At 44.6% G+C, this 22,398-nt stretch overlaps 2 protein-coding genes across 2 annotated transcripts; both read left to right on the plus strand.

Moving 5' to 3' along the window:
* The first annotated feature begins 161 nt into the window (after positions 1-161).
* Positions 162-22,305, plus strand: LOC129862534 (alanine--tRNA ligase, cytoplasmic-like). Its single transcript, XM_055934304.1, has 21 exons — positions 162-268; positions 3,129-3,282; positions 4,873-5,061; positions 5,222-5,367; positions 5,886-6,077; positions 9,709-9,853; positions 9,943-10,088; positions 10,190-10,298; positions 10,568-10,718; positions 10,824-10,948; positions 11,425-11,569; positions 11,700-11,878; positions 12,151-12,264; positions 12,387-12,593; positions 12,906-13,090; positions 19,712-19,820; positions 20,003-20,116; positions 20,201-20,320; positions 20,924-21,010; positions 21,170-21,283; positions 21,410-22,305. The coding sequence occupies exons 2-21, from the start codon at positions 3,139-3,141 to the stop codon at positions 21,590-21,592; spliced, it is 2,904 nt and encodes a 967-aa protein (XP_055790279.1). The 5' UTR covers positions 162-268; positions 3,129-3,138; the 3' UTR covers positions 21,593-22,305.
* Positions 13,097-19,705, plus strand: LOC129862533 (general transcription factor II-I repeat domain-containing protein 2-like). The gene has a single exon (XM_055934303.1). The coding sequence runs from the start codon at positions 14,903-14,905 to the stop codon at positions 17,888-17,890; it is 2,988 nt and encodes a 995-aa protein (XP_055790278.1). The 5' UTR covers positions 13,097-14,902; the 3' UTR covers positions 17,891-19,705.
* Positions 22,306-22,398: the final 93 nt, after the last annotated feature.

Here is a 22,398-nt window from a genome sequence, read left to right on the forward strand (position 1 = left end):
ATTTTCAATCCACATATTGCTCTATAAGAGAAAATAAATAGACATTTTTATTGCATCAGCCATCGATAGCAGTTCGCGCAAGTGCGGTCGCGGGTTTGGCAATGATTGACAGTAAATTATAACCAATAGAAACTGAGTACCAATGCAGTGACTGTTCTGTCAAACCAATAGTGGCAGTGTATATGCGGGAACACTGCATTTCACTTTGATTGTGCCAGCGTGTGGTGTCTGTGCGAGCGGTGACAGAAACAAAATAAAGATAAACTTTGTGAGTATGGGAAATGTTTAATTGATAGGAGTATAGTTAATGGTGCCTGTCATTGATAAAATGATTAAAACAGCGTATTTATGTCTAATATAGCTACTTAATTCGTTCGAATGTCGCATATAGCTGACGTTTTCATTAATGACTTGAGAAATGAGAATGGCAATTATTCATACACTGTTGGATTATGCCTTACTATGGTATTAACTAGCTGGGTTTAAAGTTATCTCCATTAGCTAACTTTATTTAGCTAGTTAGCTAGTTACCTATATGGGTAATTAGCAGGCTGGCTAGCTAGCTAGCTAGCTAGCTAGGCAACCATTTAAGAACGAATGTATTACTAGTCAACGAATTTGCAAAGGGAGACGTGGAAGGGCTCAATGTAACCGCCTCATTTTAGCACGAATGCATCGATTAAAAAAACAACTACGGTCAGGGCAGGTTACAATTGGAGGATGAGTTTGCTGTAAAAATAAAAAAGACGGTGCGGGCGGTCGTTAACTCGGTTGTCAGGACCGGGACTAGCTCAAACTCTCTAGGCGGCGTTTTGCCTTCTCCCTACAGTTTTCAGCATTCGCTTTGCCCACAACTGGCTTGTATGAACTACAACCCTGACGCTATGTTTTTAAGGTTTAGTATTGTCAATCATCGCTTGTGACATAGCTTTCGAAGTATATGGCTCTTTCATCAGCAATAAGTAATCCTTCAATTAAAAAAGAGAAACATACTGTAGCAGTTTTGCACAGGTCAATACAGCTATGGATGCCTCCATCTGACGAAACTAAACTTCCGCTATACACTTCCCGACTTAAAGCCGGTGTACACTACAAGATTTTGGCCACGATTTAGCTGTCCCAGACACTTTTGAGATCGAAGACAAAATACCGATGTAGTTGCCTACTCTCGGCGCGCGGCCGTCATTGACACTTAATGTAATCGAGTCAAATACGCAATCTGGGGGCTATGGTTCTTGTCTTTGAACAGTCAGACGTCCCTATATTTTTAAACAGGTTTGATGTTGTCGGCACAAAATCTGCAATGCTCTTGTGTGAGATGCGCAAAGACAAGTTGAGAACGTTTGTACTTGCCTTCAACCAAAGCAAAAGTGTCAAATCTGTACAGTCTGACGTTCACAAGCAATGTGTAATTCAAAATGATGGCTAGAAATTTCAACACTGTATGGCAAGCGTGAATCCTGCCGACAACGATCTCTCTTGGGTTCCCGAGTGGCGCAGCGGTCTGAGGCACTGCATCTCAGTGGAAGAGGCGCAGGATTCACGCTTGCCATGCAGAGTTGAAATATCTAGCCAACATTTTGAATTAAACATTGCTTGTGAACGTCAGACTGTACCGATTTGACACTTTTGCTTTGGTTGAAGGCAAGTACAAACGTTCTCAATTTTCTTTGCACATCTCACACAAGAGCATTGCAGATTTTGTGCCGATAACATCAAACCTGTAATTTGTTCTTAACTGACTTGCCTAGTTAAATAAAGGTTAAATATATTTTTGTATATATTTTTTTTAAAGTCTGACTGAACGTTTAAGGTTGCTTTGAGCGACAGTTTGTAGCTACGTTCAATCGAATCACGTCATTTATTTCGCGAGACAGCATGGTTTCGACAAGCCTCACGACCAAGTGAAGAATCTTGTAGTGTGTGACCACCAGCTGTGCCACGTCGTTTAGTGTGTGCACCGCTATGGTGGCCACACACACAAAAAAACTACTGGAAAGACGGTCGTTTAATGTAAGAGGCTTAGCGATGTTAGGATTTTGAGTCGTGTAGTGTCCACCAGTCTTTACACACAGGTGTTAGGAGAATATAAGATAGCTAATTAGCACAGGTGGTCACCTCTTGGCTTCCACCTGTTTTCTCTAAACAAGCACGGTAGCATGGAGATATGGCATTGTGGGAATCAATTTAACCTTTTTTTTTTTTTAATTATTTTTTTTTAGATATTTTTTATTTTATTTCTGGCTGATATGAAAGAGAAGGTCCTTATGCTTTGGGGCTCTGAACAGAACTCCCCCATACATAAGACGCCTTCATCCAATTACTCTTATATGTAATGGAACTGAGAGTCATGATCAAGGGCTAGACCAGGACATGCCATTGGCTGTTAACCCCCAGGGGAGACACATGGGAGGTAATCTGCACCAGCAGTGGAGTTTCCTGCATTATCAAGGATTCCACCTCAGGAAATAGGACCTCTGTTACCTTTTAATTGTGGCTGTGACATATGCTATATGTCCACACATGACTTGGTTTTACTTTAAAGTAATGACTAGCTAAGTAATCAAGTAATCTTTGAAAGTTTAAGATTGACTGGCAGGTGTAAATTAGGATTACTGTATACAGCAAAATGAAAATCCTACCTCAGGGGAGGGACAGGAGATTGCTTTAAAGGTAGTCATACAAAGAGGAGTGTTGTATTCATGTGGGATCTTCTCCTGCCTTCCAGCCAGGCCTGCTATGAAGCTTCAACATTGGTGAAGATAATGGGTCTAAGGCCTAGACAGACCCTGGGGCCAAACTTGTCATAAACATGCTGCATAGGCCTATCCAAGGATGTGGAAGGCAGCTGCAATTAGTGTTATATAGGTCCAGTCAGGGATGTGCTGTAACGTAAACATTGTTTTTACATGAATTTGGTTGAAGCTGATATTCAGTTTGCCCCAAAAAAAGAAGCAAAACCCATGTTTCCACCTGCTATTCCAGTGGAAGCAAGGACACAGAATAATTTAATTGAAACTTTAGTTTATTACCTACAGTATTCGGACCTGCCTACCCATACTTTCTCCCTTACCGGCATTTCATGTGTTTGTTCCTAACTGTTTTTCCACTGTCTGTGTGATCGTCAGTCCTTTCAGAATGGATTCTTTGTTGACTGCTGCTCAGATCCGTGAGAAATTCATCGACTTCTTCCGTCGCCATGAACACCAGTATGTCCACTCATCCGCCACCATACCTTTGGATGACCCCACACTTCTCTTCGCTAATGCTGGCATGAACCAGGTACGCTGCAATACTATCCCCTCCCCATACTTCTCCCCTGGCATGAACCAGGTACGCAGCAATACTATCCCCTCCCCGTACTTTCCCCCTGGCATGAACCAGGTACGCAGCAATACTATCCCCTCCCCCATACTTCTCCCCTGGCATGAACCAGGTATGCAGCAATACTATCCCTTCCCCCATACTTCTCCCCTGGCATGAACCAGGTACGCAGCAATACTATCCCCTCCCCATACTTCTCCCCTGGCATGAACCAGGTACGCAGCAATACTATCCCTTCCCCCATACTCCTCCCCTGGCATGAACCAGGTACGCAGCAATACTATCCCCTCCCCATACTTCTCCCCTGGCATGAACCAGGTATGCAGCATTACTATCCCTTCCCCCATACTTCTCCCCTGGCATGAACCAGGTATGCAGCAATACTATCCCCTCCCCCATACTTCTCCCCTGACAAGAACCAGGTACGCAGCAATACTATCCCCTCCCCATACTTCTCCCCTGGCATGAACCAGGTACGCAGCAATACTATCCCTTCCCCCATACTTCTCCCCTGGCATGAACCAGGTATGCAGCAATACTATCCCCTCCCCGTACTTTCCCCCTGGCATGAACCAGGTACGCAGCAATACTATCCCCTCCCCATACTTCTCCCCTGGCATGAACCAGGTATGCAGCATTACTATCCCTTCCCCCATACTTCTCCCCTGGCATGAACCAGGTATGCAGCATTACTATCCCTTCCCCCATACTTCTCCCCTGGCATGAACCAGGTATGCAGCAATACTATCCCCTCCCCCATACTTCTCCCCTGACAAGAACCAGGTACGCAGCAATACTATCCCCTCCCCATACTTCTCCCCTGGCATGAACCAGGTACGCAGCAATACTATCCCCTCCCCATACTTCTCCCCTGGCATGAACCAGGTACGCAGCAATACTATCCCTTCCCCCATACTTCTCCCCTGGCATGAACCAGGTACGCAGCAATACTATCCCTTCCCCCATACTTCTCCCCTGGCATGAACCAGGTACGCAGCAATACTATCCCTTCCCCCATACTTCTCCCCTGGCATGAACCAGGTACGCAGCAATACTATCCCTTCCCCCATACTTCTCCCCTGGCATGAACCAGGTACGCAGCAATACTATCCCTTCCCCATACTTCTCCCCTGGCATGAACCAGGTATGCAGCAATACTATCCCTCCCCCCATACTTCTCCCCTGACATGAACCAGGTACGCAGCAATACTATCCCCTCCCCATACTTCTCCCCTGGCATGAACCAGGTACGCAGCAATACTATCCCTCCCCCCATACCTCTCCCCTGCAGGTCTGTTGAGAGTGTGGCTCTATTGGCTAATTAAAGCCTCAACTCAGTGGATGTGTCTTAGCATAGTGGAATATTACCCTCTGGGAGTGTATTGTTCTGAAAAAAAAGTATCCTAAACTAACACATTCTGTCTGTATTTGAAGCTTTTTTCAGTTGCATGGAAAGAATAGACTATTTGAAGTATACTCATCCCAATTTAACGCTATCTTTCTTACCCACCCTCTCTCTTTGTCCACCTATCCAACCTCCCCATCCAGTTCAAACCTATCTTCCTGAACACCATTGATCCGTCCCACCCCATGGCCAGACTCAAGCGTGCAGCTAATACACAGAAGTGCATCCGCGCTGGGGGCAAGCACAATGACCTGGATGATGTGGGCAAGGACGTGTACCACCACACCTTCTTTGAGATGCTGGGCTCCTGGTCCTTCGGAGACTACTTTAAAGTAAGTCATGGCGACCGGATGTTAGATACTGTAGTAATCTTCTCATCTGTAATGATGCAGCAACATTTTAACAAGTCTCTCAAGATAGTGTTTGCGTGTTGGGAAGATTAATTGATTGTATATCTCTTATTTACTTTCCTGCTGACTCCACTCCCTGCAGCACCTTGCTTGTACGATGGCCCTGGAGCTGCTGACTAAGGAATTTGGGATTCCCATCGAGCGTCTGTACGTAACCTACTTCGGGGGTCATGAAGAAGCTGGGCTGGATCCAGATCTGGAGTGTAAACAGATATGGCTGGACCTCGGGTGAGTGAGTTTCAGGAGTAGGAAATTCTTGTCAGATCGAATAGGGCTATTATATATTCAAATCTACTTGAATGAGTGAAATAGGCTGCACTCTTTCTATTCTTGTTATTGTGGTCAGTAACACTATGTGTTGGGTGATAACTCTCTCAGGGTACTGTTCCCTTTTCAAACCTCTAGATGCCACTTTGCTGGTTACAAAAACAGTCTTGTGAGAACAGTCATGTTTTCGCTCTGTGCCCGTGTTCCCTCCCAACCTGCTCCTACTGTAACCTCTCCCTTCTGAGTCTCACCTGGGAAGGATTTATTAGTCGGATTCCATTGCAAAACGTTTCGTCATTTGCAACGGAAACCATTTAGCATTTACTTTAGGAACCAAATTGAAGCAAACGGTACCAAACAGGGTACCTTACATGAATTTGTCCAATAGAACCTCTAGTTTTTGTTGCAAAGTATTTTCCAACGGAATATGACTAATGAATACACCCATGTTTTACCTGTGTCTCTTTTCTGGGTGACAGAATGGACGAGGCTCGTATTATACCCGGCAGCATGAAGGATAACTTCTGGGAGATGGGGGACACAGGTCCTTGTGGGCCCTGCAGTGAGATCCACTTTGACCGCATCGGGGGGAGAGATGCTGCCCACCTGGTCAATATGGACGACCCCAATGTGCTGGAGATTTGGAACCTGGTGTTCATCCAGTACAACAGGTAATGAATTTATAAATAGCTGTAAAATATGTGACTGACTGGCTCGATTGGGTCTCATGTAGCAAAATCTGTTTTATTTTAAAACATTTTTTTTTACATTGGATAAAAGTAGACTAAGAGCTAGAAATAGTTGAGGAACAATGGGAAAGTAACTCTGCTTTGAAAGTTGATAAACTTGTTACCCCACTTTTGAGGAAATTGTCCTTGAATGTTTTGGTACACCTACTGGAGAGCTCTTCTTTGTCGACACCCATTTAGCAACGTTCCAGCTTCTTAAGCCCCATCCATCTCTTTAAGGATTCACTTGTGAGTCCATGTGCTTAACAGTGAGTACGGTAGTGTACAACCAAAGATTTCAAGACTAAACGCTGGTTTATACTACATTTATCGACATGTCTGTATACAGTTGTCGCAGTGACATCATGAACATTCTATTGTCGTCCGACATCAAACTTGTCGTTATGAAAAAGTATAAACACAAAAACGACAGGCTGCATGACATCAGCAGCCTGGTGGTCCATAATTGCATAACTGGTGTATTTTAAAGCCAATAAACCCACCCTTTTAAAAATGAATTTGGTATGTAGTGAATTCGGAAAATATTCAGACCACTTGACTTTTTCCACATTGTTACTTTACAGCCTTATTCTAAAATGCATTAAATAAATAAAAACATCTCAAATCTACACACTACCGTATAATGAAAAAGTGAAACATGTTTTTAGATTTTTTTTGCAAATGTATAAAATAAATACCTTTTTTACTAACATGTTCAGGCCCTCTGCTATGAGACTCAAAATTGAGCTCTGATGCATCCTGTTTCCATTGATCATGCTTGATGTTTCTAAAACTTGATTGGAGTCAACCTGTGGTAAATTCAATTGATTGGACTTGATTTGGAAAGGCACACACCTGTCTATATAAAGGTCCCTTTGTTGACAGTGCATGTCAGAGCAAAAACCAAGCCATGAGGTCGGAGGAATTGTCCGTGGAGCTTCGAGACAGGATTGCGTCGAGGCACAGATCTGGGGAAGGGTACCAAAACATTTCTGTAGAATTGAAGGTCCCCAAGAACACAGTGGCCTCCATTATTTTTAAATGGAAGAAGTTTGGAACCACCAAGACTCTTCCGAGAGCTGGCCGCCCGTCCAAACTGAGCAATCAGGGGATAAGGGCCTTGGTCTGGGAGGTGACCAAGAACCCGATGGTCACTCTGACAGAGCTCCAGAGTTCCTCTGTGGAGATGGGAGAACCTTCCAGAAGAACATCCATCTCTGCAGCACTCCACCAATCAGGCCTTTATGGTAGAGAAGCCAGACCGAAGCCACTCCTCAGTAAAAGGCACATGACAGCCCGCTTGAGTTTGCCAAAAGGCACCTAAAGGACTTCGACCATGAAAAACAAGGTTCTCTGGTCTAATGAAACCAAGATTGAACTCTTTTGCCTGAATGCCAAGCGTCAAATCTGGAGGAAACCTGACACCGTCCTTACGGCAGCATCATGCTGTGGGATTGTTTTTCAGCGGCAGGGACTGGTACACTAGGCAGGATCGAGGGAAAGATGAACGGAGCAAAGAACAGAGAGATCCTTGAGGAAAAATTGCTCCAGAGCACGCAGGATCTCAGACTGGGATGAAGGTTCACCTTCCAACAGGACAACGACCCTAAGCACACAGCCAAGGCAACGCAGGAGTGGGTTCGGGACAAGTCTCTGAATGTCCTTGAGTGGCCCAGCCAGAGCCCGGACTTGAACCTGATCGAACATTTCTGGAGAGACCTGAAAAAAGCTGTGCAGCGACACTCCCCATCCAACCTGACAGAGGTTGAGATGATCTACAGAGAAGAATGGGAGTAACTCCCTAAATACAGATGTGCCAAGATTGTACCCAAGAACACTCAAGGTTATAATTGCTGCCAAAGGTGCTTCAACAAAGTACTGAGTGAAGGGTCTGAATACTTATGTAAAAAAAATATATATATACACACTTGAAAAATTCTAACCTGTTTTTGCTTCGTCATTATGTGTTATTGTGTGGAGATTGAGGGAATTATAAAAATAATCAATTTTAGAATAAGGCTGTAATGTAACAAAATGTGGAGAAAGTCACTGGGTCTGAATACTTTCCAAATGCACTATATGTCAATCCAGCAAACCAGGCAACTTTCTAAACAATGTTTTTGTTAGTTTCTAACTTGTAAGCTAGCTAGTAACGTTAAGTTAGTTGACTAGCCAGTTTTAATAATGACCATATCCTATAGCTTAACTTTACAGGAAAATGCGCCTCCCGGGCGGCGCAGTGGTTTAAGGCACTGCATCGCAGTGCTAGCTGTGCCACCATAGTTTCTGGGTTCGAGCCCAGGCTCTGTCGAAGCCGGCCGCGACCGAGAGGTCCAGCGTCGTCCGGGTTAGGGAGGGTTTGGCCGGTAGGGATATCCTTGTCTCACTAGTGACTCCTGTGGCTGGCCGGGTGCAGTGCACGCTGACCAGATCGCCAGGTGTACGGTGTTTCCTCCGACACATTGGTGCGGCTGGCTTCCGGGTTGGATGTGCATTGTGTCAAGAAGCAGTGCGGCTAGGTTGGGTTGTGTTCCGGAGGACGAATGGCTCTCGACCTTCGCCTCTCCCGAGTCCGTACGGGAGTTGCAGCAATGAGACCAGACTGTAACTACTACCAATTGGATACCATGAAAAGGAAAAAAATTTACTTTACTGGAAAATGAACTCACAACATCATTATTTACAAGTTAATTGGTGAGCTAATTACAGAAAATAGCTTACGGTTGAGAGTGTGACGAAGTAAAAGCAGGTCATTCTCCCTGAGAATTTTTAAAAACTTGGACACTGTCTCGTTGGCCTAACGTTATATCCTAATTTGACTTTGGTGCAGGTCATGTTCTTTTTTTGTCACATGCACAGGATACAGAAGCTGTAAACAGTACAGTGAAATGGTTACTTGCATAGTGGAGTCTTTTTGGTTTAGACATGTAGCTAGCTAAACAATGAACCATAATCCAAACTTTATGAATCTACAGGTAGCTAAATATAACTAGCTAAAATTAGGCTATAACTAGCAAGGCTCTGAGATATGAATAATATTACTACGCAGATCATACACATAATGTTAGCTAGCGAGCAGCCAGCTAACATTAGCTATCTAGCTAACAGTACACTTTAACTTGAAATGAAAACAACTTTCTGACAAAATGAGAAACGTATAATATCTGAAAAATGTAGCTAGCTAGACTCTTACCTGTATACATGGATGGACACTTCTCCCTCTGTCACGGATTCCATGGTTGCCCTTAGTTTGAAAATGTAATCCGGAGACAGGTGTTTTTTTTTTTTCATGGATAAACCAACTAGGCTTGTAATTTTACAATTGTATTTGTATTTAAGATGGCATACAAGTTTGTTTATTAAGGCACATGAAAGTTCCCATGTTCCAGAAAGCATTTCTGACATACATTTTGAAAAATGTTTTTACGTTCAAAAGTATGTCCTGTAAAGTACTGACGTGCGACACACCTAGTTTCCTGAAACGAATAAGAGTATTGTGTTCAATTCAAGTCCTGTGTAATGCACATGCAGTTGGGCGTAGATGCATGATCTGACTGAACCTCTTCCTCACCAGGGAGTCTGAGACAGAGCTGAAGCCCCTGCCTAAGAAGAGCATTGATACAGGCATGGGTCTGGAGCGTCTGGTCTCTGTGCTGCAGAATAAGATGTCCAACTACGACACAGACCTTTTTATCCCCTACTTCCAGGCCATCCAGAAGGCAAGCACCACTACCAAACACTATTTACCATTACTCTCTGGGTGCTCTGAATGACCTGTCTGACAGTACCAATGTGGTTTTCTGAACAGGGTACAGGAGCCAGGGACTACACAGGAAAGGTTGGTGTTGAGGACGTAGATGGCATTGACATGGCCTACCGTGTCCTGGCTGACCACGCCCGCACCATCACCATTGCCCTCTCTGACGGGGGCAGGCCAGACAACACAGGGAGAGGGTGAGCCCCTTTTAACTGTCTGGCTGACTGTCTTTTGTCTATGTTTGTGTGAACATCATTCTCTTAATGTGCCCATGTTATCCTTCTCCCTCTGTGTTTAGATATGTGTTGAGGAGGATCCTGCGTCGTGCTGTGAGGTACTCTCACGAGAAGCTGGGTGCTCAGAAAGGCTTCTTTGCTACCCTAGTTGACGTGGTGGTAGAGTCCCTGGTAAGAAAGTCATCCCACTCTTCATGTTATTCACCATTTCTCCTTCTGTCTTAGTCCTTTCCTGTTTTCCTCTGCTGTCCCCTCGAAGGTGGAAAAATGTGTCATTCTGGCCTTGAGCAAGGCAGTTAACTCCCAACAACAACTGCTCCCAGGGCGGTTGACGGTGATTTACAGCAGCAACCCGCACCAACCTGATTGACGGGTTGGGTTAAATGTGGAAGATACATTTCAGTTGTACATCTGACTAGGTATCCCCTTTCCCTCTCCAGGGCGATGCCTTCCCTGAGCTGAAGAAAGACCCAGACATGGTAAAGGACATCATCAATGAGGAAGAGGAGCAGTTCCTCAAGACACTCAGCAGGGGGCGAAAGATCCTGGACAGAAAGATCCAGAGTCTGGGAGACAGCAAGACCATCCCTGGTACTGAATGGCTACATTAGCAAATTCGATTAATTAGAAACATTTACCTTGTTGTCAAAACAGAATGTTTTTTTAAAACCCTTTTTCTCTTTTCTCCCTGTGAAGGTGACACTGCCTGGTTGCTGTATGACACATACGGTTTTCCCCTGGATCTCACTGCCCTAATTGCTGAGGAGAGGGGGATGATGGTGGATGTTATTGCTTTTGAGGAGGAGAAGAAGGCTGCCCAGGTGAGAGTAGAGAAATGGTGACCAGTAGAAAAGATGGAGCCTTGGATTGGCATGGAATTGATGTGGATTTTTGATGTGCCTGTGAAGGTGGGAAATGTACTGCTTTGTGAATGTATACAGACATGAATGATGTCCTCTCTGTCAGCATTTCTCAGTCAGTATTGCACTGTAAGTGACAAGTGCCTTCTTCTGCTTATTAGATAAATCAGTATTTACAATACATTACAGCTCTAGTACTTGCAGTGTTAATTCATACTGAAAAGCTCCATTCCATGTTGAGTGAAGGTCCAAATCACTTCAATAATGTCATATGATATCAGGGCTAAACATGCCATTTGGCTTTCTATCTAAATAATGAGTATGATGTTTCAACATAATGAATGACTGATTCATCATTGGTGTAAAGTTAGTTGTAGGTTTATTCAATGTAAATAGAACGGGGATTGGGCTGACTCATCCATGTCCCTTCCACTCAGGTTAAGTCCCAGGGGAAGGGCTCTGGGGATGAGGACCACATCATGCTGGACATCTATGCCATCGAGGACCTTCGCAACAAAGGCATCGCTGCTACTGACGACGCACTCAAATACAGCTACAGTGCTGACGACAGCGGCAAATATGGTGAGAGACGCAAATAAAATGAGCTCAGTTTTATTAACCAACTCAGAAAGATGGTTTGCTTGTTATTTATTCAAATCGCTTTCTTGCTTGTGTCTGTTTTAATCCCTGTATATTTCTCTGTGGTTGTCAGTGTTTGAGCAGGCTGTGGGCACGGTGCTGGCTCTGAGGAGGGAGCGTGCCTTTGTGGATGAGGTGACGACAGGGCAGGAGTGTGGGGTTCTGCTGGACAAGACTTCGTTCTATGCGGAGCAGGGAGGACAGAGCTTCGACGAGGGCTACATGCTGAGAGAGGACGACTCTGTAGATGATGTAAGGACCTACAGGGAGGACAGACGGGCCAGTTGTAAAAGCCATATTAGACATGAATGTTGGCAGCAGGTAGCCTAGCGGTTAAGAGCGTTAGGCCAGTAGCCGGAAGGTCACTGGTTCGAATCCCCACTAGGTGGAATGTCTGTCGATGTGCCCTTGAGCAAGGCACTTAATCCTAATTGCTCTAAGTCCCTCTGGATAAGAACATCTGCTAAATGACTGTAATGTAATTCTCTGTCTCCCTCTCACACCACATTTACTCCCTTCCTCAGAGGATGGAGTTCACAGTGAAGAACACTCAGGTTCGGGGTGGATACGTGCTGCATGTAGGAACGGTTTACGGCACTCTGAAGGTTGGAGATAACGTCATTCTGCATGTGGATGAGGTAATGCATCACTCAGAAGTACATTTTAATGACTCAATTTTGTGATCTTTTCTTAACTGCCTTGGTATTGAAAAGTCATTACATCTCTACTGTCCAACCCCCCGCCACCCCCCGTCTCCCAGGCTCGTCGTAGGCCCATCATGAGTAACCACACTGCCACCCACATCCTCAACTTTGCCCTGAGGGAGGTCCTGGGAGAGGCTGACCAGCGTGGCTCCCTGGTGGCTCCTGACCGCCTGCGCTTTGACTTCACCGCCAAAGGTGCTCTGAGCACAGAAGAGGTGCGACGCACAGAGGAGATTGCCTGCACAATGATCCGCGATGCAAAGGTGAGAGGTCATAGGTCACTGAAAGTATGAGTAGGGGGTATGTTAATTTCTGTTTGATCAAGTGTTGTTTTTACACTGAGCTCTTTGGTTGCTGGTGTTATTGATCTAGGGCCTGTTGGCTATTGTTCTATTTGAGTATTGACCTTGACTGTTTCCTTGCCTTATTGCACCTTAACATTCTGTATCGTCTCCTGTTTTCTTTTATACAGTCACCCCAAGGCTACTGTCATCCTTTTCTCCTCCTCACAGAATGCACTGTTTTCAAGCTTGTATTACCAAGTCACGACATCAGCTCTTTCTGTCTCTCTACAGCCTGTCTATGCCATGGATACCCCCCTGGCAGCAGCTAAAGCCATCCAGGGTCTACGTGCTGTGTTTGATGAGACCTACCCTGACCCGGTGCGCGTGGTGTCCATTGGCATCCCCGTGGCTGACCTCCTGGCTGACCCCAGCAGCGCTGCCGGCTCCCTGACCTCCATCGAGTTCTGCGGAGGAACGTGAGTACACAGTGTTAAGTTCATGTTTTAAGTATCCCTATATTTCTGTGATTACGGGGCTATCACTCAGTCAAGAGTGCGCATGCGCAGGAAGTCTGTTGGTTGATGGACCTAGCCTTGAGTGAAATGGCTACCTTGTAGTGTGTTCATATAGTATAGGAAACTTTGTTAAACTGGAACCTTGTCGTTGTGTCATTTCGAGTTAACATTGGTAGCAGAGGATGGTTAATAACTACAATGTGCCACCTCGCTTCGACGAGAAGAGGTCGTACGAAAGTTGGAAAAATGGACTTGCAATCTGGACACGGGTTACTAATCTGGACGTGAAAAAGCAAGCACTTGCGGTGGTATTATCGCTCGAGGGAAGAGCGAGAGATACACTGGAAATATCCGTAGAGGATTTGAACAAGGATGACGGTATGGGAACTTTGATCACAGCACTGGATTCTGTATTTCTTAAAGATGAGAAAGACCGTGCCTATGAGGCATAATCAAACTTTGACAGTGTTACGAGAGATATTTCGGTTGCAATGACGGACTACATCATTGATTTCGAACAGAGGTACAATAGAATGCGGAAGTACGACATGGTTCTCCCAGATGCAGTGTTAGCTTTCAAGTTGCTAGATACTGCCTGTCTAGATGGTAGGGAGAAACAGTTGGCTTTGACTGCTTGTACTGTGCTGACTTTTGCATCTATGAAGTCGGCACTAAAAAGAATATTTGGTGAAAAGACGTCTGTCGCGCCAATAACAGATGGAATGCAAGTGAGTGACGCAGCATATTACACGGAGCAGCAGAGAAAAGGCGCCAACAAGTCACGTTCTCAAGACAACCAGAAGAGGGCGCCATTTCCCGGCACAAATCCACTGGACAAATATGCAAGGAGATCAAAATGTGTTATTTGTCAAAGCACTTACCATTGTGTTGAAGACTGCCCTCATAAAAATGAACAAGTTAAACTAACAGAGGAAAATGTAAACACAGAGATAGAGCAGTGTAACATTACACTGTTTTCAAATGAATCTGCTTTTGATACTGAGATTTTTATAGTTGAATCCTTAGGATCTGCGGTGATTGATACTGCATGCACACGGACAGTGTGTGGTGCAAAATGGCTTGATAGCTATGTCAGTGAACTAAATATGAAAGAAGTACAAAATATGATTGACACACCAAGCAACAGAGCTTTCAAATTTGGAGATGGGAGAATTGTCCATTCTACCAAGAGTTAAGATACCAGCAAAAATTGGTCAGACTAAGTGTCACATTGAAACAGAGGTGGTCCCTACAGATATCCCCTTACTATTAAGCAAAGCTTCCCTCAAGAAGGCAGAGGCTGTACTAGACATAAAAAATGATAAGGCAGTGATGTTTAAACAACCAGTGACTCTTGAACTTACTACCTCAGGCCACTATTGTGTAAACATTTTACATTTAAGTCATTTAGCAGACACTCTTATCCAGAGCGACTTACAAATTTTAGACAAAGACATCACACAGAGTCCATGCAAAAAATGAGATTCTGACTGACACAGAGAACATGAGCACTAAAGGAAAAACACAAAGTATTGTTAAAGCTTTACAAACAGTTTGGACATGATACAGTTAACAGACTTCAGAAGTTACTCAGCAGTTCAGGGAATAATGATGATGAGAAGTACGAAACTGGAAACAAAATGTACCACAAACGAGTTGACTGTCACGAGTGGAAAGGACCAGGAGTAGTCATTGGTCAAGATGGTGTGGTAATATTTGTGAGGCACGGAGGCATGATTGTCAGGGTGCATCACTCAAAATTGCGGAAAGTAAATGATAAACAAGAGAGCGGCTGTTGCTGAGAATCAGTCTCCTAATGAAAAGGACACAGTAACAGACACAAACATACCAGATGTCGCATCCAATGATATGGACACTGAAACTGACACAGGAAATGGAGCAGAGACCTTCAACCATGCCACAGGTAATACTGTTGAGCGTTCAAATGAGGAAAACATTCAACAACAGCCACATGTGTTAAGAGAACATGGTTGTTCCAATTTGAATACTGGACAAACTGTTAAATACATGGACAGAGAAAGTGGTATTCCACATACAGCAACCGTCATTGGACGAGCAGGAAAAGTAAAACACAAGAACTGGTACAACTTGCAGTACTCTAAACCAGCTACACTTTCTGGTACAACAGGGTCAGCTGACCTGTCACTTGTAGATAATATCAGAATTGAACCAATGGAAAATCGAGAAAAACAGAATGACATTCAAAATGATGATGTACTTGAAACAAAGGACGTGTCATTTGACTCAGCTAAGCTAGGTGAGCTCAGTAATTGGAGGAAAAATGGAGTGTTTGAGGAAGTCAAAGACATTGGCCAAAAATGTGTCTCAACAAGGTGGGTGTGTACCCTTAAAGAATCCTTAACTGGAATAGTGCCCAAAGCACGTCTAGTGGCTAGAGGTTTTGAGGAGCTGGCTGCTAAAGAACTCCCAAAAGACTCACCGACATGCGCCTCAGAGTCACTCAGATTGCTGATGTCAGTGATCTGCCAGAAAAAATGGAAACTTAATTCCATAGACATCAAATCTGGATTTTTGCAGGGAACAGAGCTGTCAAGGGACATTCACATCCGACCTCCGCCTGAAGCTAAAAGCGAAGGAACACTGTGGAAACTAAAAAAGGGTGTGTATGGACTGGCAGATGGATCACTCTACTGCACATATGTCAGAGTCAAGGCCCGCGGGCCACATCCGGCCCGCGAGAAGGTTTTTTACGGCCCCTGGGATGATCTTGATTTATTATTAGAACCGGCCCGCAGACCGCAGCAAGCCGGCAGCCCGCAGATCTTTTACACGCACCAATACTACATTTCCCACAATGCAACGGTGACGCACCGAGCAGTAGGCTGCTTCATTTCAATATTTATTGGCACAGCAGTCGTCAGCATCACAGTAAAATTAACTTTCAGATACCCATCAAAAATGGCAAAACGGAAGGTGGACACTGAGAACCGGGGGTTTCAAACAAGGTGGGAGTCGGAGTATATGTTCACGGAGGTAGCTGGAAAACCTGTGTGTCTTCTGTGTGGAGAAAGTGTGGCGGTACTGAAAGAGTATAATCTGAGACGACATTATGAAACGAAACACGCGGACAAAAACAAGAATATGGACATGGAACAAAGGCTACAAAAGGCAGAGGAATTAAAACGAGGCCTCAAATCTCGACAGGCTCTGTTCAAAAAAGCCAAATCACAAGGCCAGGCTGCTGTCAAGGCCAGTTTTATTTTGGCAGAAGAGATCGCTAAATCAGCCCGGCCATTTACGGAGGGGGATTTCATCAAAAACTGCATGATTAAAGTTTGTGACGAAGTTTGCCCAGAAAAAAGGCAACTCTTTTTAAATGTGAGTCTGAGCAGAAACACCATTGCCGAGAGAGTAGACCAGTTGTCCATCAATCTAAAAGAGCAGCTTGTGAAAAAGGGAAAAGATTTCATTGCATATTCCTTGGCTGTGGATGAGAGCACCGACATTTCTGACATTGCCCAGTTGTCAATTTTCATCCGCGGAGTGGACTCCAGCCTAAGCGTGACAGAGGAGTTTTTGGCTTTACGTCCTATGCATGGCACAACTACGGGGCATGATTTGTATGAAGAGGTGTCAAGATGTGTAAATGAGATGGAGCTGCCTTGGGAAAAACTCGTGGGTTTGACAACCGACGGAGCACCTGCGATGTGTGGACACAGGAGCGGACTGGTGGCGAAGATACGGGAAAAGATGCAAGAGGAAAACGCGACAGGTGAGCTGACAGCTTATCATTGTATCATACACCAGGAAGCGTTGTGCGGTAAAGCCTTGAAAATGGAGCATGTAATGAGCATCATCACGCGCACAGTTAACTTTATCAGAGCCAAAGGTTTGAATCACCGCCAGTTCAAGGCATTTCTGACGAAGTTAGAAACGGAGCATGGTGATTTGCCTTATCACACAGAGGTGCGATGGCTAAGCCAGGGAAAGGTGCTTCAAAGATGTTTCGAGCTTCGTGAGGAGATTTGTCTGTTCTTGGACAGCAAAGGGAAAGACACAACACAACTCCGAGACGAAATGTTTCTGTGTGAAATGGCTTTTCTGTGTGACATTACGAGTCATCTGAATGCAATGAACTTGCAGCTGCAGGGTCGGGATCATGTCATCTCTGATATGTACAGTACAGTGAAGGCATTTAAAACCAAACTGACTCTGTGGGAGACGCAGATGCGGAAAGAAAATTTGAGCCACTTTCCCAGCTGCCAGACCATGAAAGAGAAGCTCTCTACCAGTGCGTTCCCGAGCGCACAGTTGGCTGATAAAATAGGTATGCTTGCCGCTGACTTTCGACGCCGATTTGCTGACTTTGAAGCACAAAAAAGCAGGTTGGAACTGCTCGGTAACCCATTTGCTGTTGACGTGGAAAGCTCACCACCAAACCTCCAAATGGAGTTGATTGACCTCCAATGCAATGATGCACTGAGGGCAAAATATGCGGCAGTGGGTGCTGCGGAGTTCGCCCGTTTCCTCCCCGACACAATGCCCCAGCTGCGCATCCAGGCTGCTCAAACGTTGTCTATGTTTGGCAGCACATACCTGTGTGAACAACTGTTTTCTTTGATGAACCTGAACAAAACATCACACAGAAGTCGACTTACTGCTGAACACCTCCACTCAATTCTGAGGATTTCCTCAGCTCAGAGCCTTACCCCGAACATTGATGAACTTGTGGAAAAGATGGGACACCACCAAGTATCACCCTCAACCTCAAACAAGTGAACATTACTGTGCAATCACATATTTAGAGTTTTTACTCAGTTCAAGTTTAAAAGTTAAAGTTTAATATTTGTTTTCACTGCATGTTACTTCTCCTTAAACAAAGTGTTGTTTTTGATTAATAGATTTTTGCACTTTATTTTATTGTATTTCAATCCAATTATATTTTAAAAATATTTCAGTTGAGTGGATGATAGAAAATTGCTATTATTGTTTTTTTCTTTGAAGTAAATTTAGCCCACTTTTGCTAAAATAGAAAATATAGGCTACTGATGGTGCCTTGAATACCGGTTTCTTTCATTTAATGTTCATGTTATGGGGATTTTTATATAAAGGAAATTTGTCTTTTGTGTCTGTTGAAAATTAAAGATTACTGACAGAGCCATAAGAAAATATTGCTTTATTTATCTGATCATATTGGAATATATTTGTTAGCTTTTCAGTAGGTTCAATTAGGTTCACTAGACTATATGCGTCATTTAAAAAAATTTCAATGAACATTCGAACAGTCCGGCCCTCGGCTTGTAGCTAAATTTTTTATTTGGCCCTCCGTCCATTTGACTTTGACACCCCTGCTCTACTGGTACAACAAAGTCAAGGCAACAATGCTGAATACAGGTGGAAAAATGTCACAAGTGGATCCTGCAGTCTTCTATTGGCTTGATCAAGACTGCAATGTGACTGGAGTACTTGCCTGTCATGTTGATGACTTTATCTGGGGTGGCTCACAGACCTTTGCTTCAACTGTGATTCCACACCTCAAAGCTGTTTTCTAGGTTGGCCGAGGTTGGCCGTGAGGAGCATAATCATTTTTGTTATGTTGGCATAGAGTTTATTACAGTTGATGGAAAAATACTGATGCAACAGGAGAGCTATATCAAGAATCTTCAACCCATCCACATGGATTCTTCAAGAGCCGTACAAAGGAATTCCCCTTTATGTGGAATTGAAGCTGGTCAATTGAGGTCAAAGATAGGACAAATTTTATGGGCTGCGAGACAGAGTAGACCTGGTTTGATGGTTGCAACTTGGCATCTAACACAAAACACGCCACTGTACAAACCATTCATGAGGCAAACAAAGTTGTTCGTAAACTGAAATCACAACAAATGACTTTAAAGTTTCAGCATGTTGGAAAACTAGTTGTCTTCAGTGATGCTTCGCTAGGTTAACACTGGTGGGACAAAACGGCACTTCCTACCTGTAGTTTGTGTCACTGACAACTACTCATTAGTTGATGCTGTGAAGTCAACCAAGTCTGTCACAGAGAAAAGACTTTGAGATTAGCAGCATCAAGGAACTTATTCAAGCACAGAGAATCCAGTGGATTCTGTGGTCGACCACAAAGGAACAGGCTCTCGCTCCTACAGGCTCTCAGTAATGGAAAGTGGCAGCTTGAGTAATACAAATAAAAACTGTCACACAACCCATTTGTAATGGATCTTGAATAATACTTGGACATTTAATTATGTTGTTAATGTTTTATTTGTCTTTAAAGAAAAGGGGGAGATTGTTAAGTTCATGTTTTAAGTATCCCTATATTTCTGTTATTACGGGGCTATCACTCAGTCAAGAGTGCACATGCGCAGGAAGTCTGTTGGTTGATGGACCTGGCCTTGAGTGAAATGGCTACCTTGTAGTGTGTTCATATAGTATAGTAAACTTTGTTGAACTGGAACCTTGTCATTTCGAGTTAAAACACAGCTCCCCTTGCAGTTGCTTTGCATAATTACATCTCATGATTCAGAAATACAGAGATGTTGTTTGAGAATTTACTGAGATTGTTGCTCGGTTCTATTCTGTACATTCTATCTGTAACTTCAGGCACTTGCGGAACTCTGGACATGCTGCACCTTTTGTCATTGTGTCAGAGGAGGCCATCGCCAAGGGAATCCGCCGTATCGTCGCAGTGACAGGAGCAGAAGCACAGAAGGTGAGAGGACAGAAAGGTTCCCAACCATTACTGGATGCTTGACATTTGTGTTCTTCATTATACTACAGGTTCTTAGTCAAATCACTGGGTGATGATTGGTATAGGTATCACTCTTTCATAACCGCTATTTACTCAATGGTAACTGACTAACTTGAATCCCGTCCCCACCCTGCTCTGTTCAGGCCCACAGGAAAGCAGATGCTCTGAGGCAGTCTCTGTCTGCTCTGGGGGAGAAGGTGAAGGTTCAGACCGCCCCCAATAAAGACGTGCAGAAGGAAATCGCTGACATGACAGAGGTGAGAGCTGTCGCAGAACATCCAGCCCTAATGAGCCGTGTCTATCTGCGTGTTTACTTACTATGTCTCTGTTCTGTGTTGCAGTTTCTGGGCATGGCAGTGATCTCCCAGTGGCAGAAGGATAAGATGAGGGAGGCCCTGAAGGGCTTGAAGAAGACCATGGATGACCTGGACCGCGCCAGCAAGGCTGATGTCCAGAAAAGGGTAAGAGAGAGGGGTCAGACATGGGGTTTAGGGGGGGGGGGGGGTTAAGAGAAAGGGGCCAGACATGGGGTTTAAGGTGGGGGGGGTTAAGAGAGAGGGGCCAGACATGGGGTTTAGGGGGGGTAAGAGAAAGGGGCCAGACATGGGGTTTAGGAGGGGGTAAGAGAAAGGGGCCAGACATGGGGTTTAAGGGGGGGGGGGGGGGGGGTTAAGAGAAAGGGGCCAGGCATGGGGTTTAGGGGGGGTAAGAGAGAGGGGCCAGACATGGGGTTTAGGGGGGGGGTAAGAGAGGGGCCAGACATGGGGTTTAGGGGGGGTAAGAGAGAGGGGCCAGACATGGGGTTTAGGGGGGGGGTAAGAGAGAGGGGCCAGGCACGGGGTTTAGGGGGGGGGGGGGTAAGAGAGAGGGGCCAGACTTGGGGGTTGGTGGAGTTTTCTTTTTTTACTAGGTGAAGGGATACTACATGTCATAGAAACTGATGTACTATCTAGGCTGTGTAGTTGGGGAGTATGCAGGTCATTCTATATGAATGGTGCTTTCCTCATGTTCTCTGGTTCAGCTGGTCTTTAATTGCTATATTCTCTCTGCCTCCCCTCCCCCAGGTTCTTGAAAAGACCAAGGAGATGATTGACAGCAGCCCTAACCAGCCGCTGGTAGTCATGGAGATGGAAAGTGGAGCCTCTGCCAAGGTAACAACAGCATCATTTTCTCTCCTCTACAGCCAACCCTACCACTGTGGAGAATTACAACACAGCATGGCACAGATTATCCCTAAATTCGAATCATACATTTATGTCTAATTCCACTTCTATTTTCTAACCCTTTCACTGTGTATTTTTGTGTCCCAGGCTCTGAATGAGTCTCTGAAGCTGCTGAAGACCCAGTCCCCCCAGACTGCTGCTATGCTCTTCACCGTAGATAACGATGCTGGAAAGATCATCTGTTTATGCCAGGTGCCCCAGGTAAACCATGTGCTCAACCTGTGTGTTTACATCCATTCACAGATTAGCTCCTTATTTTTGCTTAATGCAATAACCTTCATTTTTTGTTGGGACAGTATCTTATCTGTTGACTTTCTCCTCTACCAGGATGTTGCCAACCGGGGTCTGAAGGCCAGTGACTGGGTGCAGGAGCTCTGCCCTCTGATGGATGGCAAAGGTGGTGGAAAGGATATGTCTGCCCAGGCAACTGGCAGGAACACACACTGCATAGAGGAGGCACTGCAGATGGCCAACCAGTTTGCCCAACTTAAACTGAGTAAAAATGAATAGAGGGGAGGAGGCTGGGGTGTGGTGAATGATTATGGGGAAAGATCCCTCGATCCAACCCCACCATCCCCACTGGAATGTTCCAGCTCTGTTCTCTGTGACTCTGAACTGGACATCCAGAAAATTGTATAGTAACATTCACCCATCCAAAGGTTAGAAAGGGAAGCTCTTTCTCTGAAAGAGATGCATCTGCAATTTTAAGGAGCATAACATGGTTTTGATCCATGCACAATTTGATTGGTCCCTGCAAGATCTGTGGTCGAAGGATTAGGTGATCAAATGATTGATAGGTGTACAAGGAGGCTACCCCCAACATCCTTACCTGATCTGTCTTCCCACTTTAACTAATGATGAAAATGCTCAACGGTGAACTGCTTCAGTTCATTGCTTGTTTCTCTCTATTTCATTGGCCTCTCCCATGTCATTGTGTTTCACTTCCCCTCCCTGACTGGGGAGATGTGGTCTCTGCAGACTGTCTTTCCTGCCAGTTGTAACGTACATTCACAACAGCAACCTTGGCACCTGTCAGCGCCACCAGCTGTGTAATAGTTTTGTCTGGCATCTTAATATTAATGTAGTCAATTAATAATGAATTAAATAAACGGGTGACATGACATTGTCAATTCTGTGAAATGCATTTTATTGCCACTTATGAATGCGTTGTGACGTTCATGTCTTGATGAATTCCATGTTGTGGAATAAAAATACTGAAAACACTTGATTTCTTAATTTCTCCTACTAGTATTTAGATCTGTCTTCTCTTGTATTTAGATCTGTCTTCTCCTGTAGTTCATAGGTGATGGTCTGAT

This window comes from Salvelinus fontinalis, chromosome 9 (genome assembly GCF_029448725.1).
Source record: "Salvelinus fontinalis isolate EN_2023a chromosome 9, ASM2944872v1, whole genome shotgun sequence".
Classification (NCBI taxonomy): Eukaryota; Metazoa; Chordata; class Actinopteri; order Salmoniformes; family Salmonidae; genus Salvelinus; species Salvelinus fontinalis.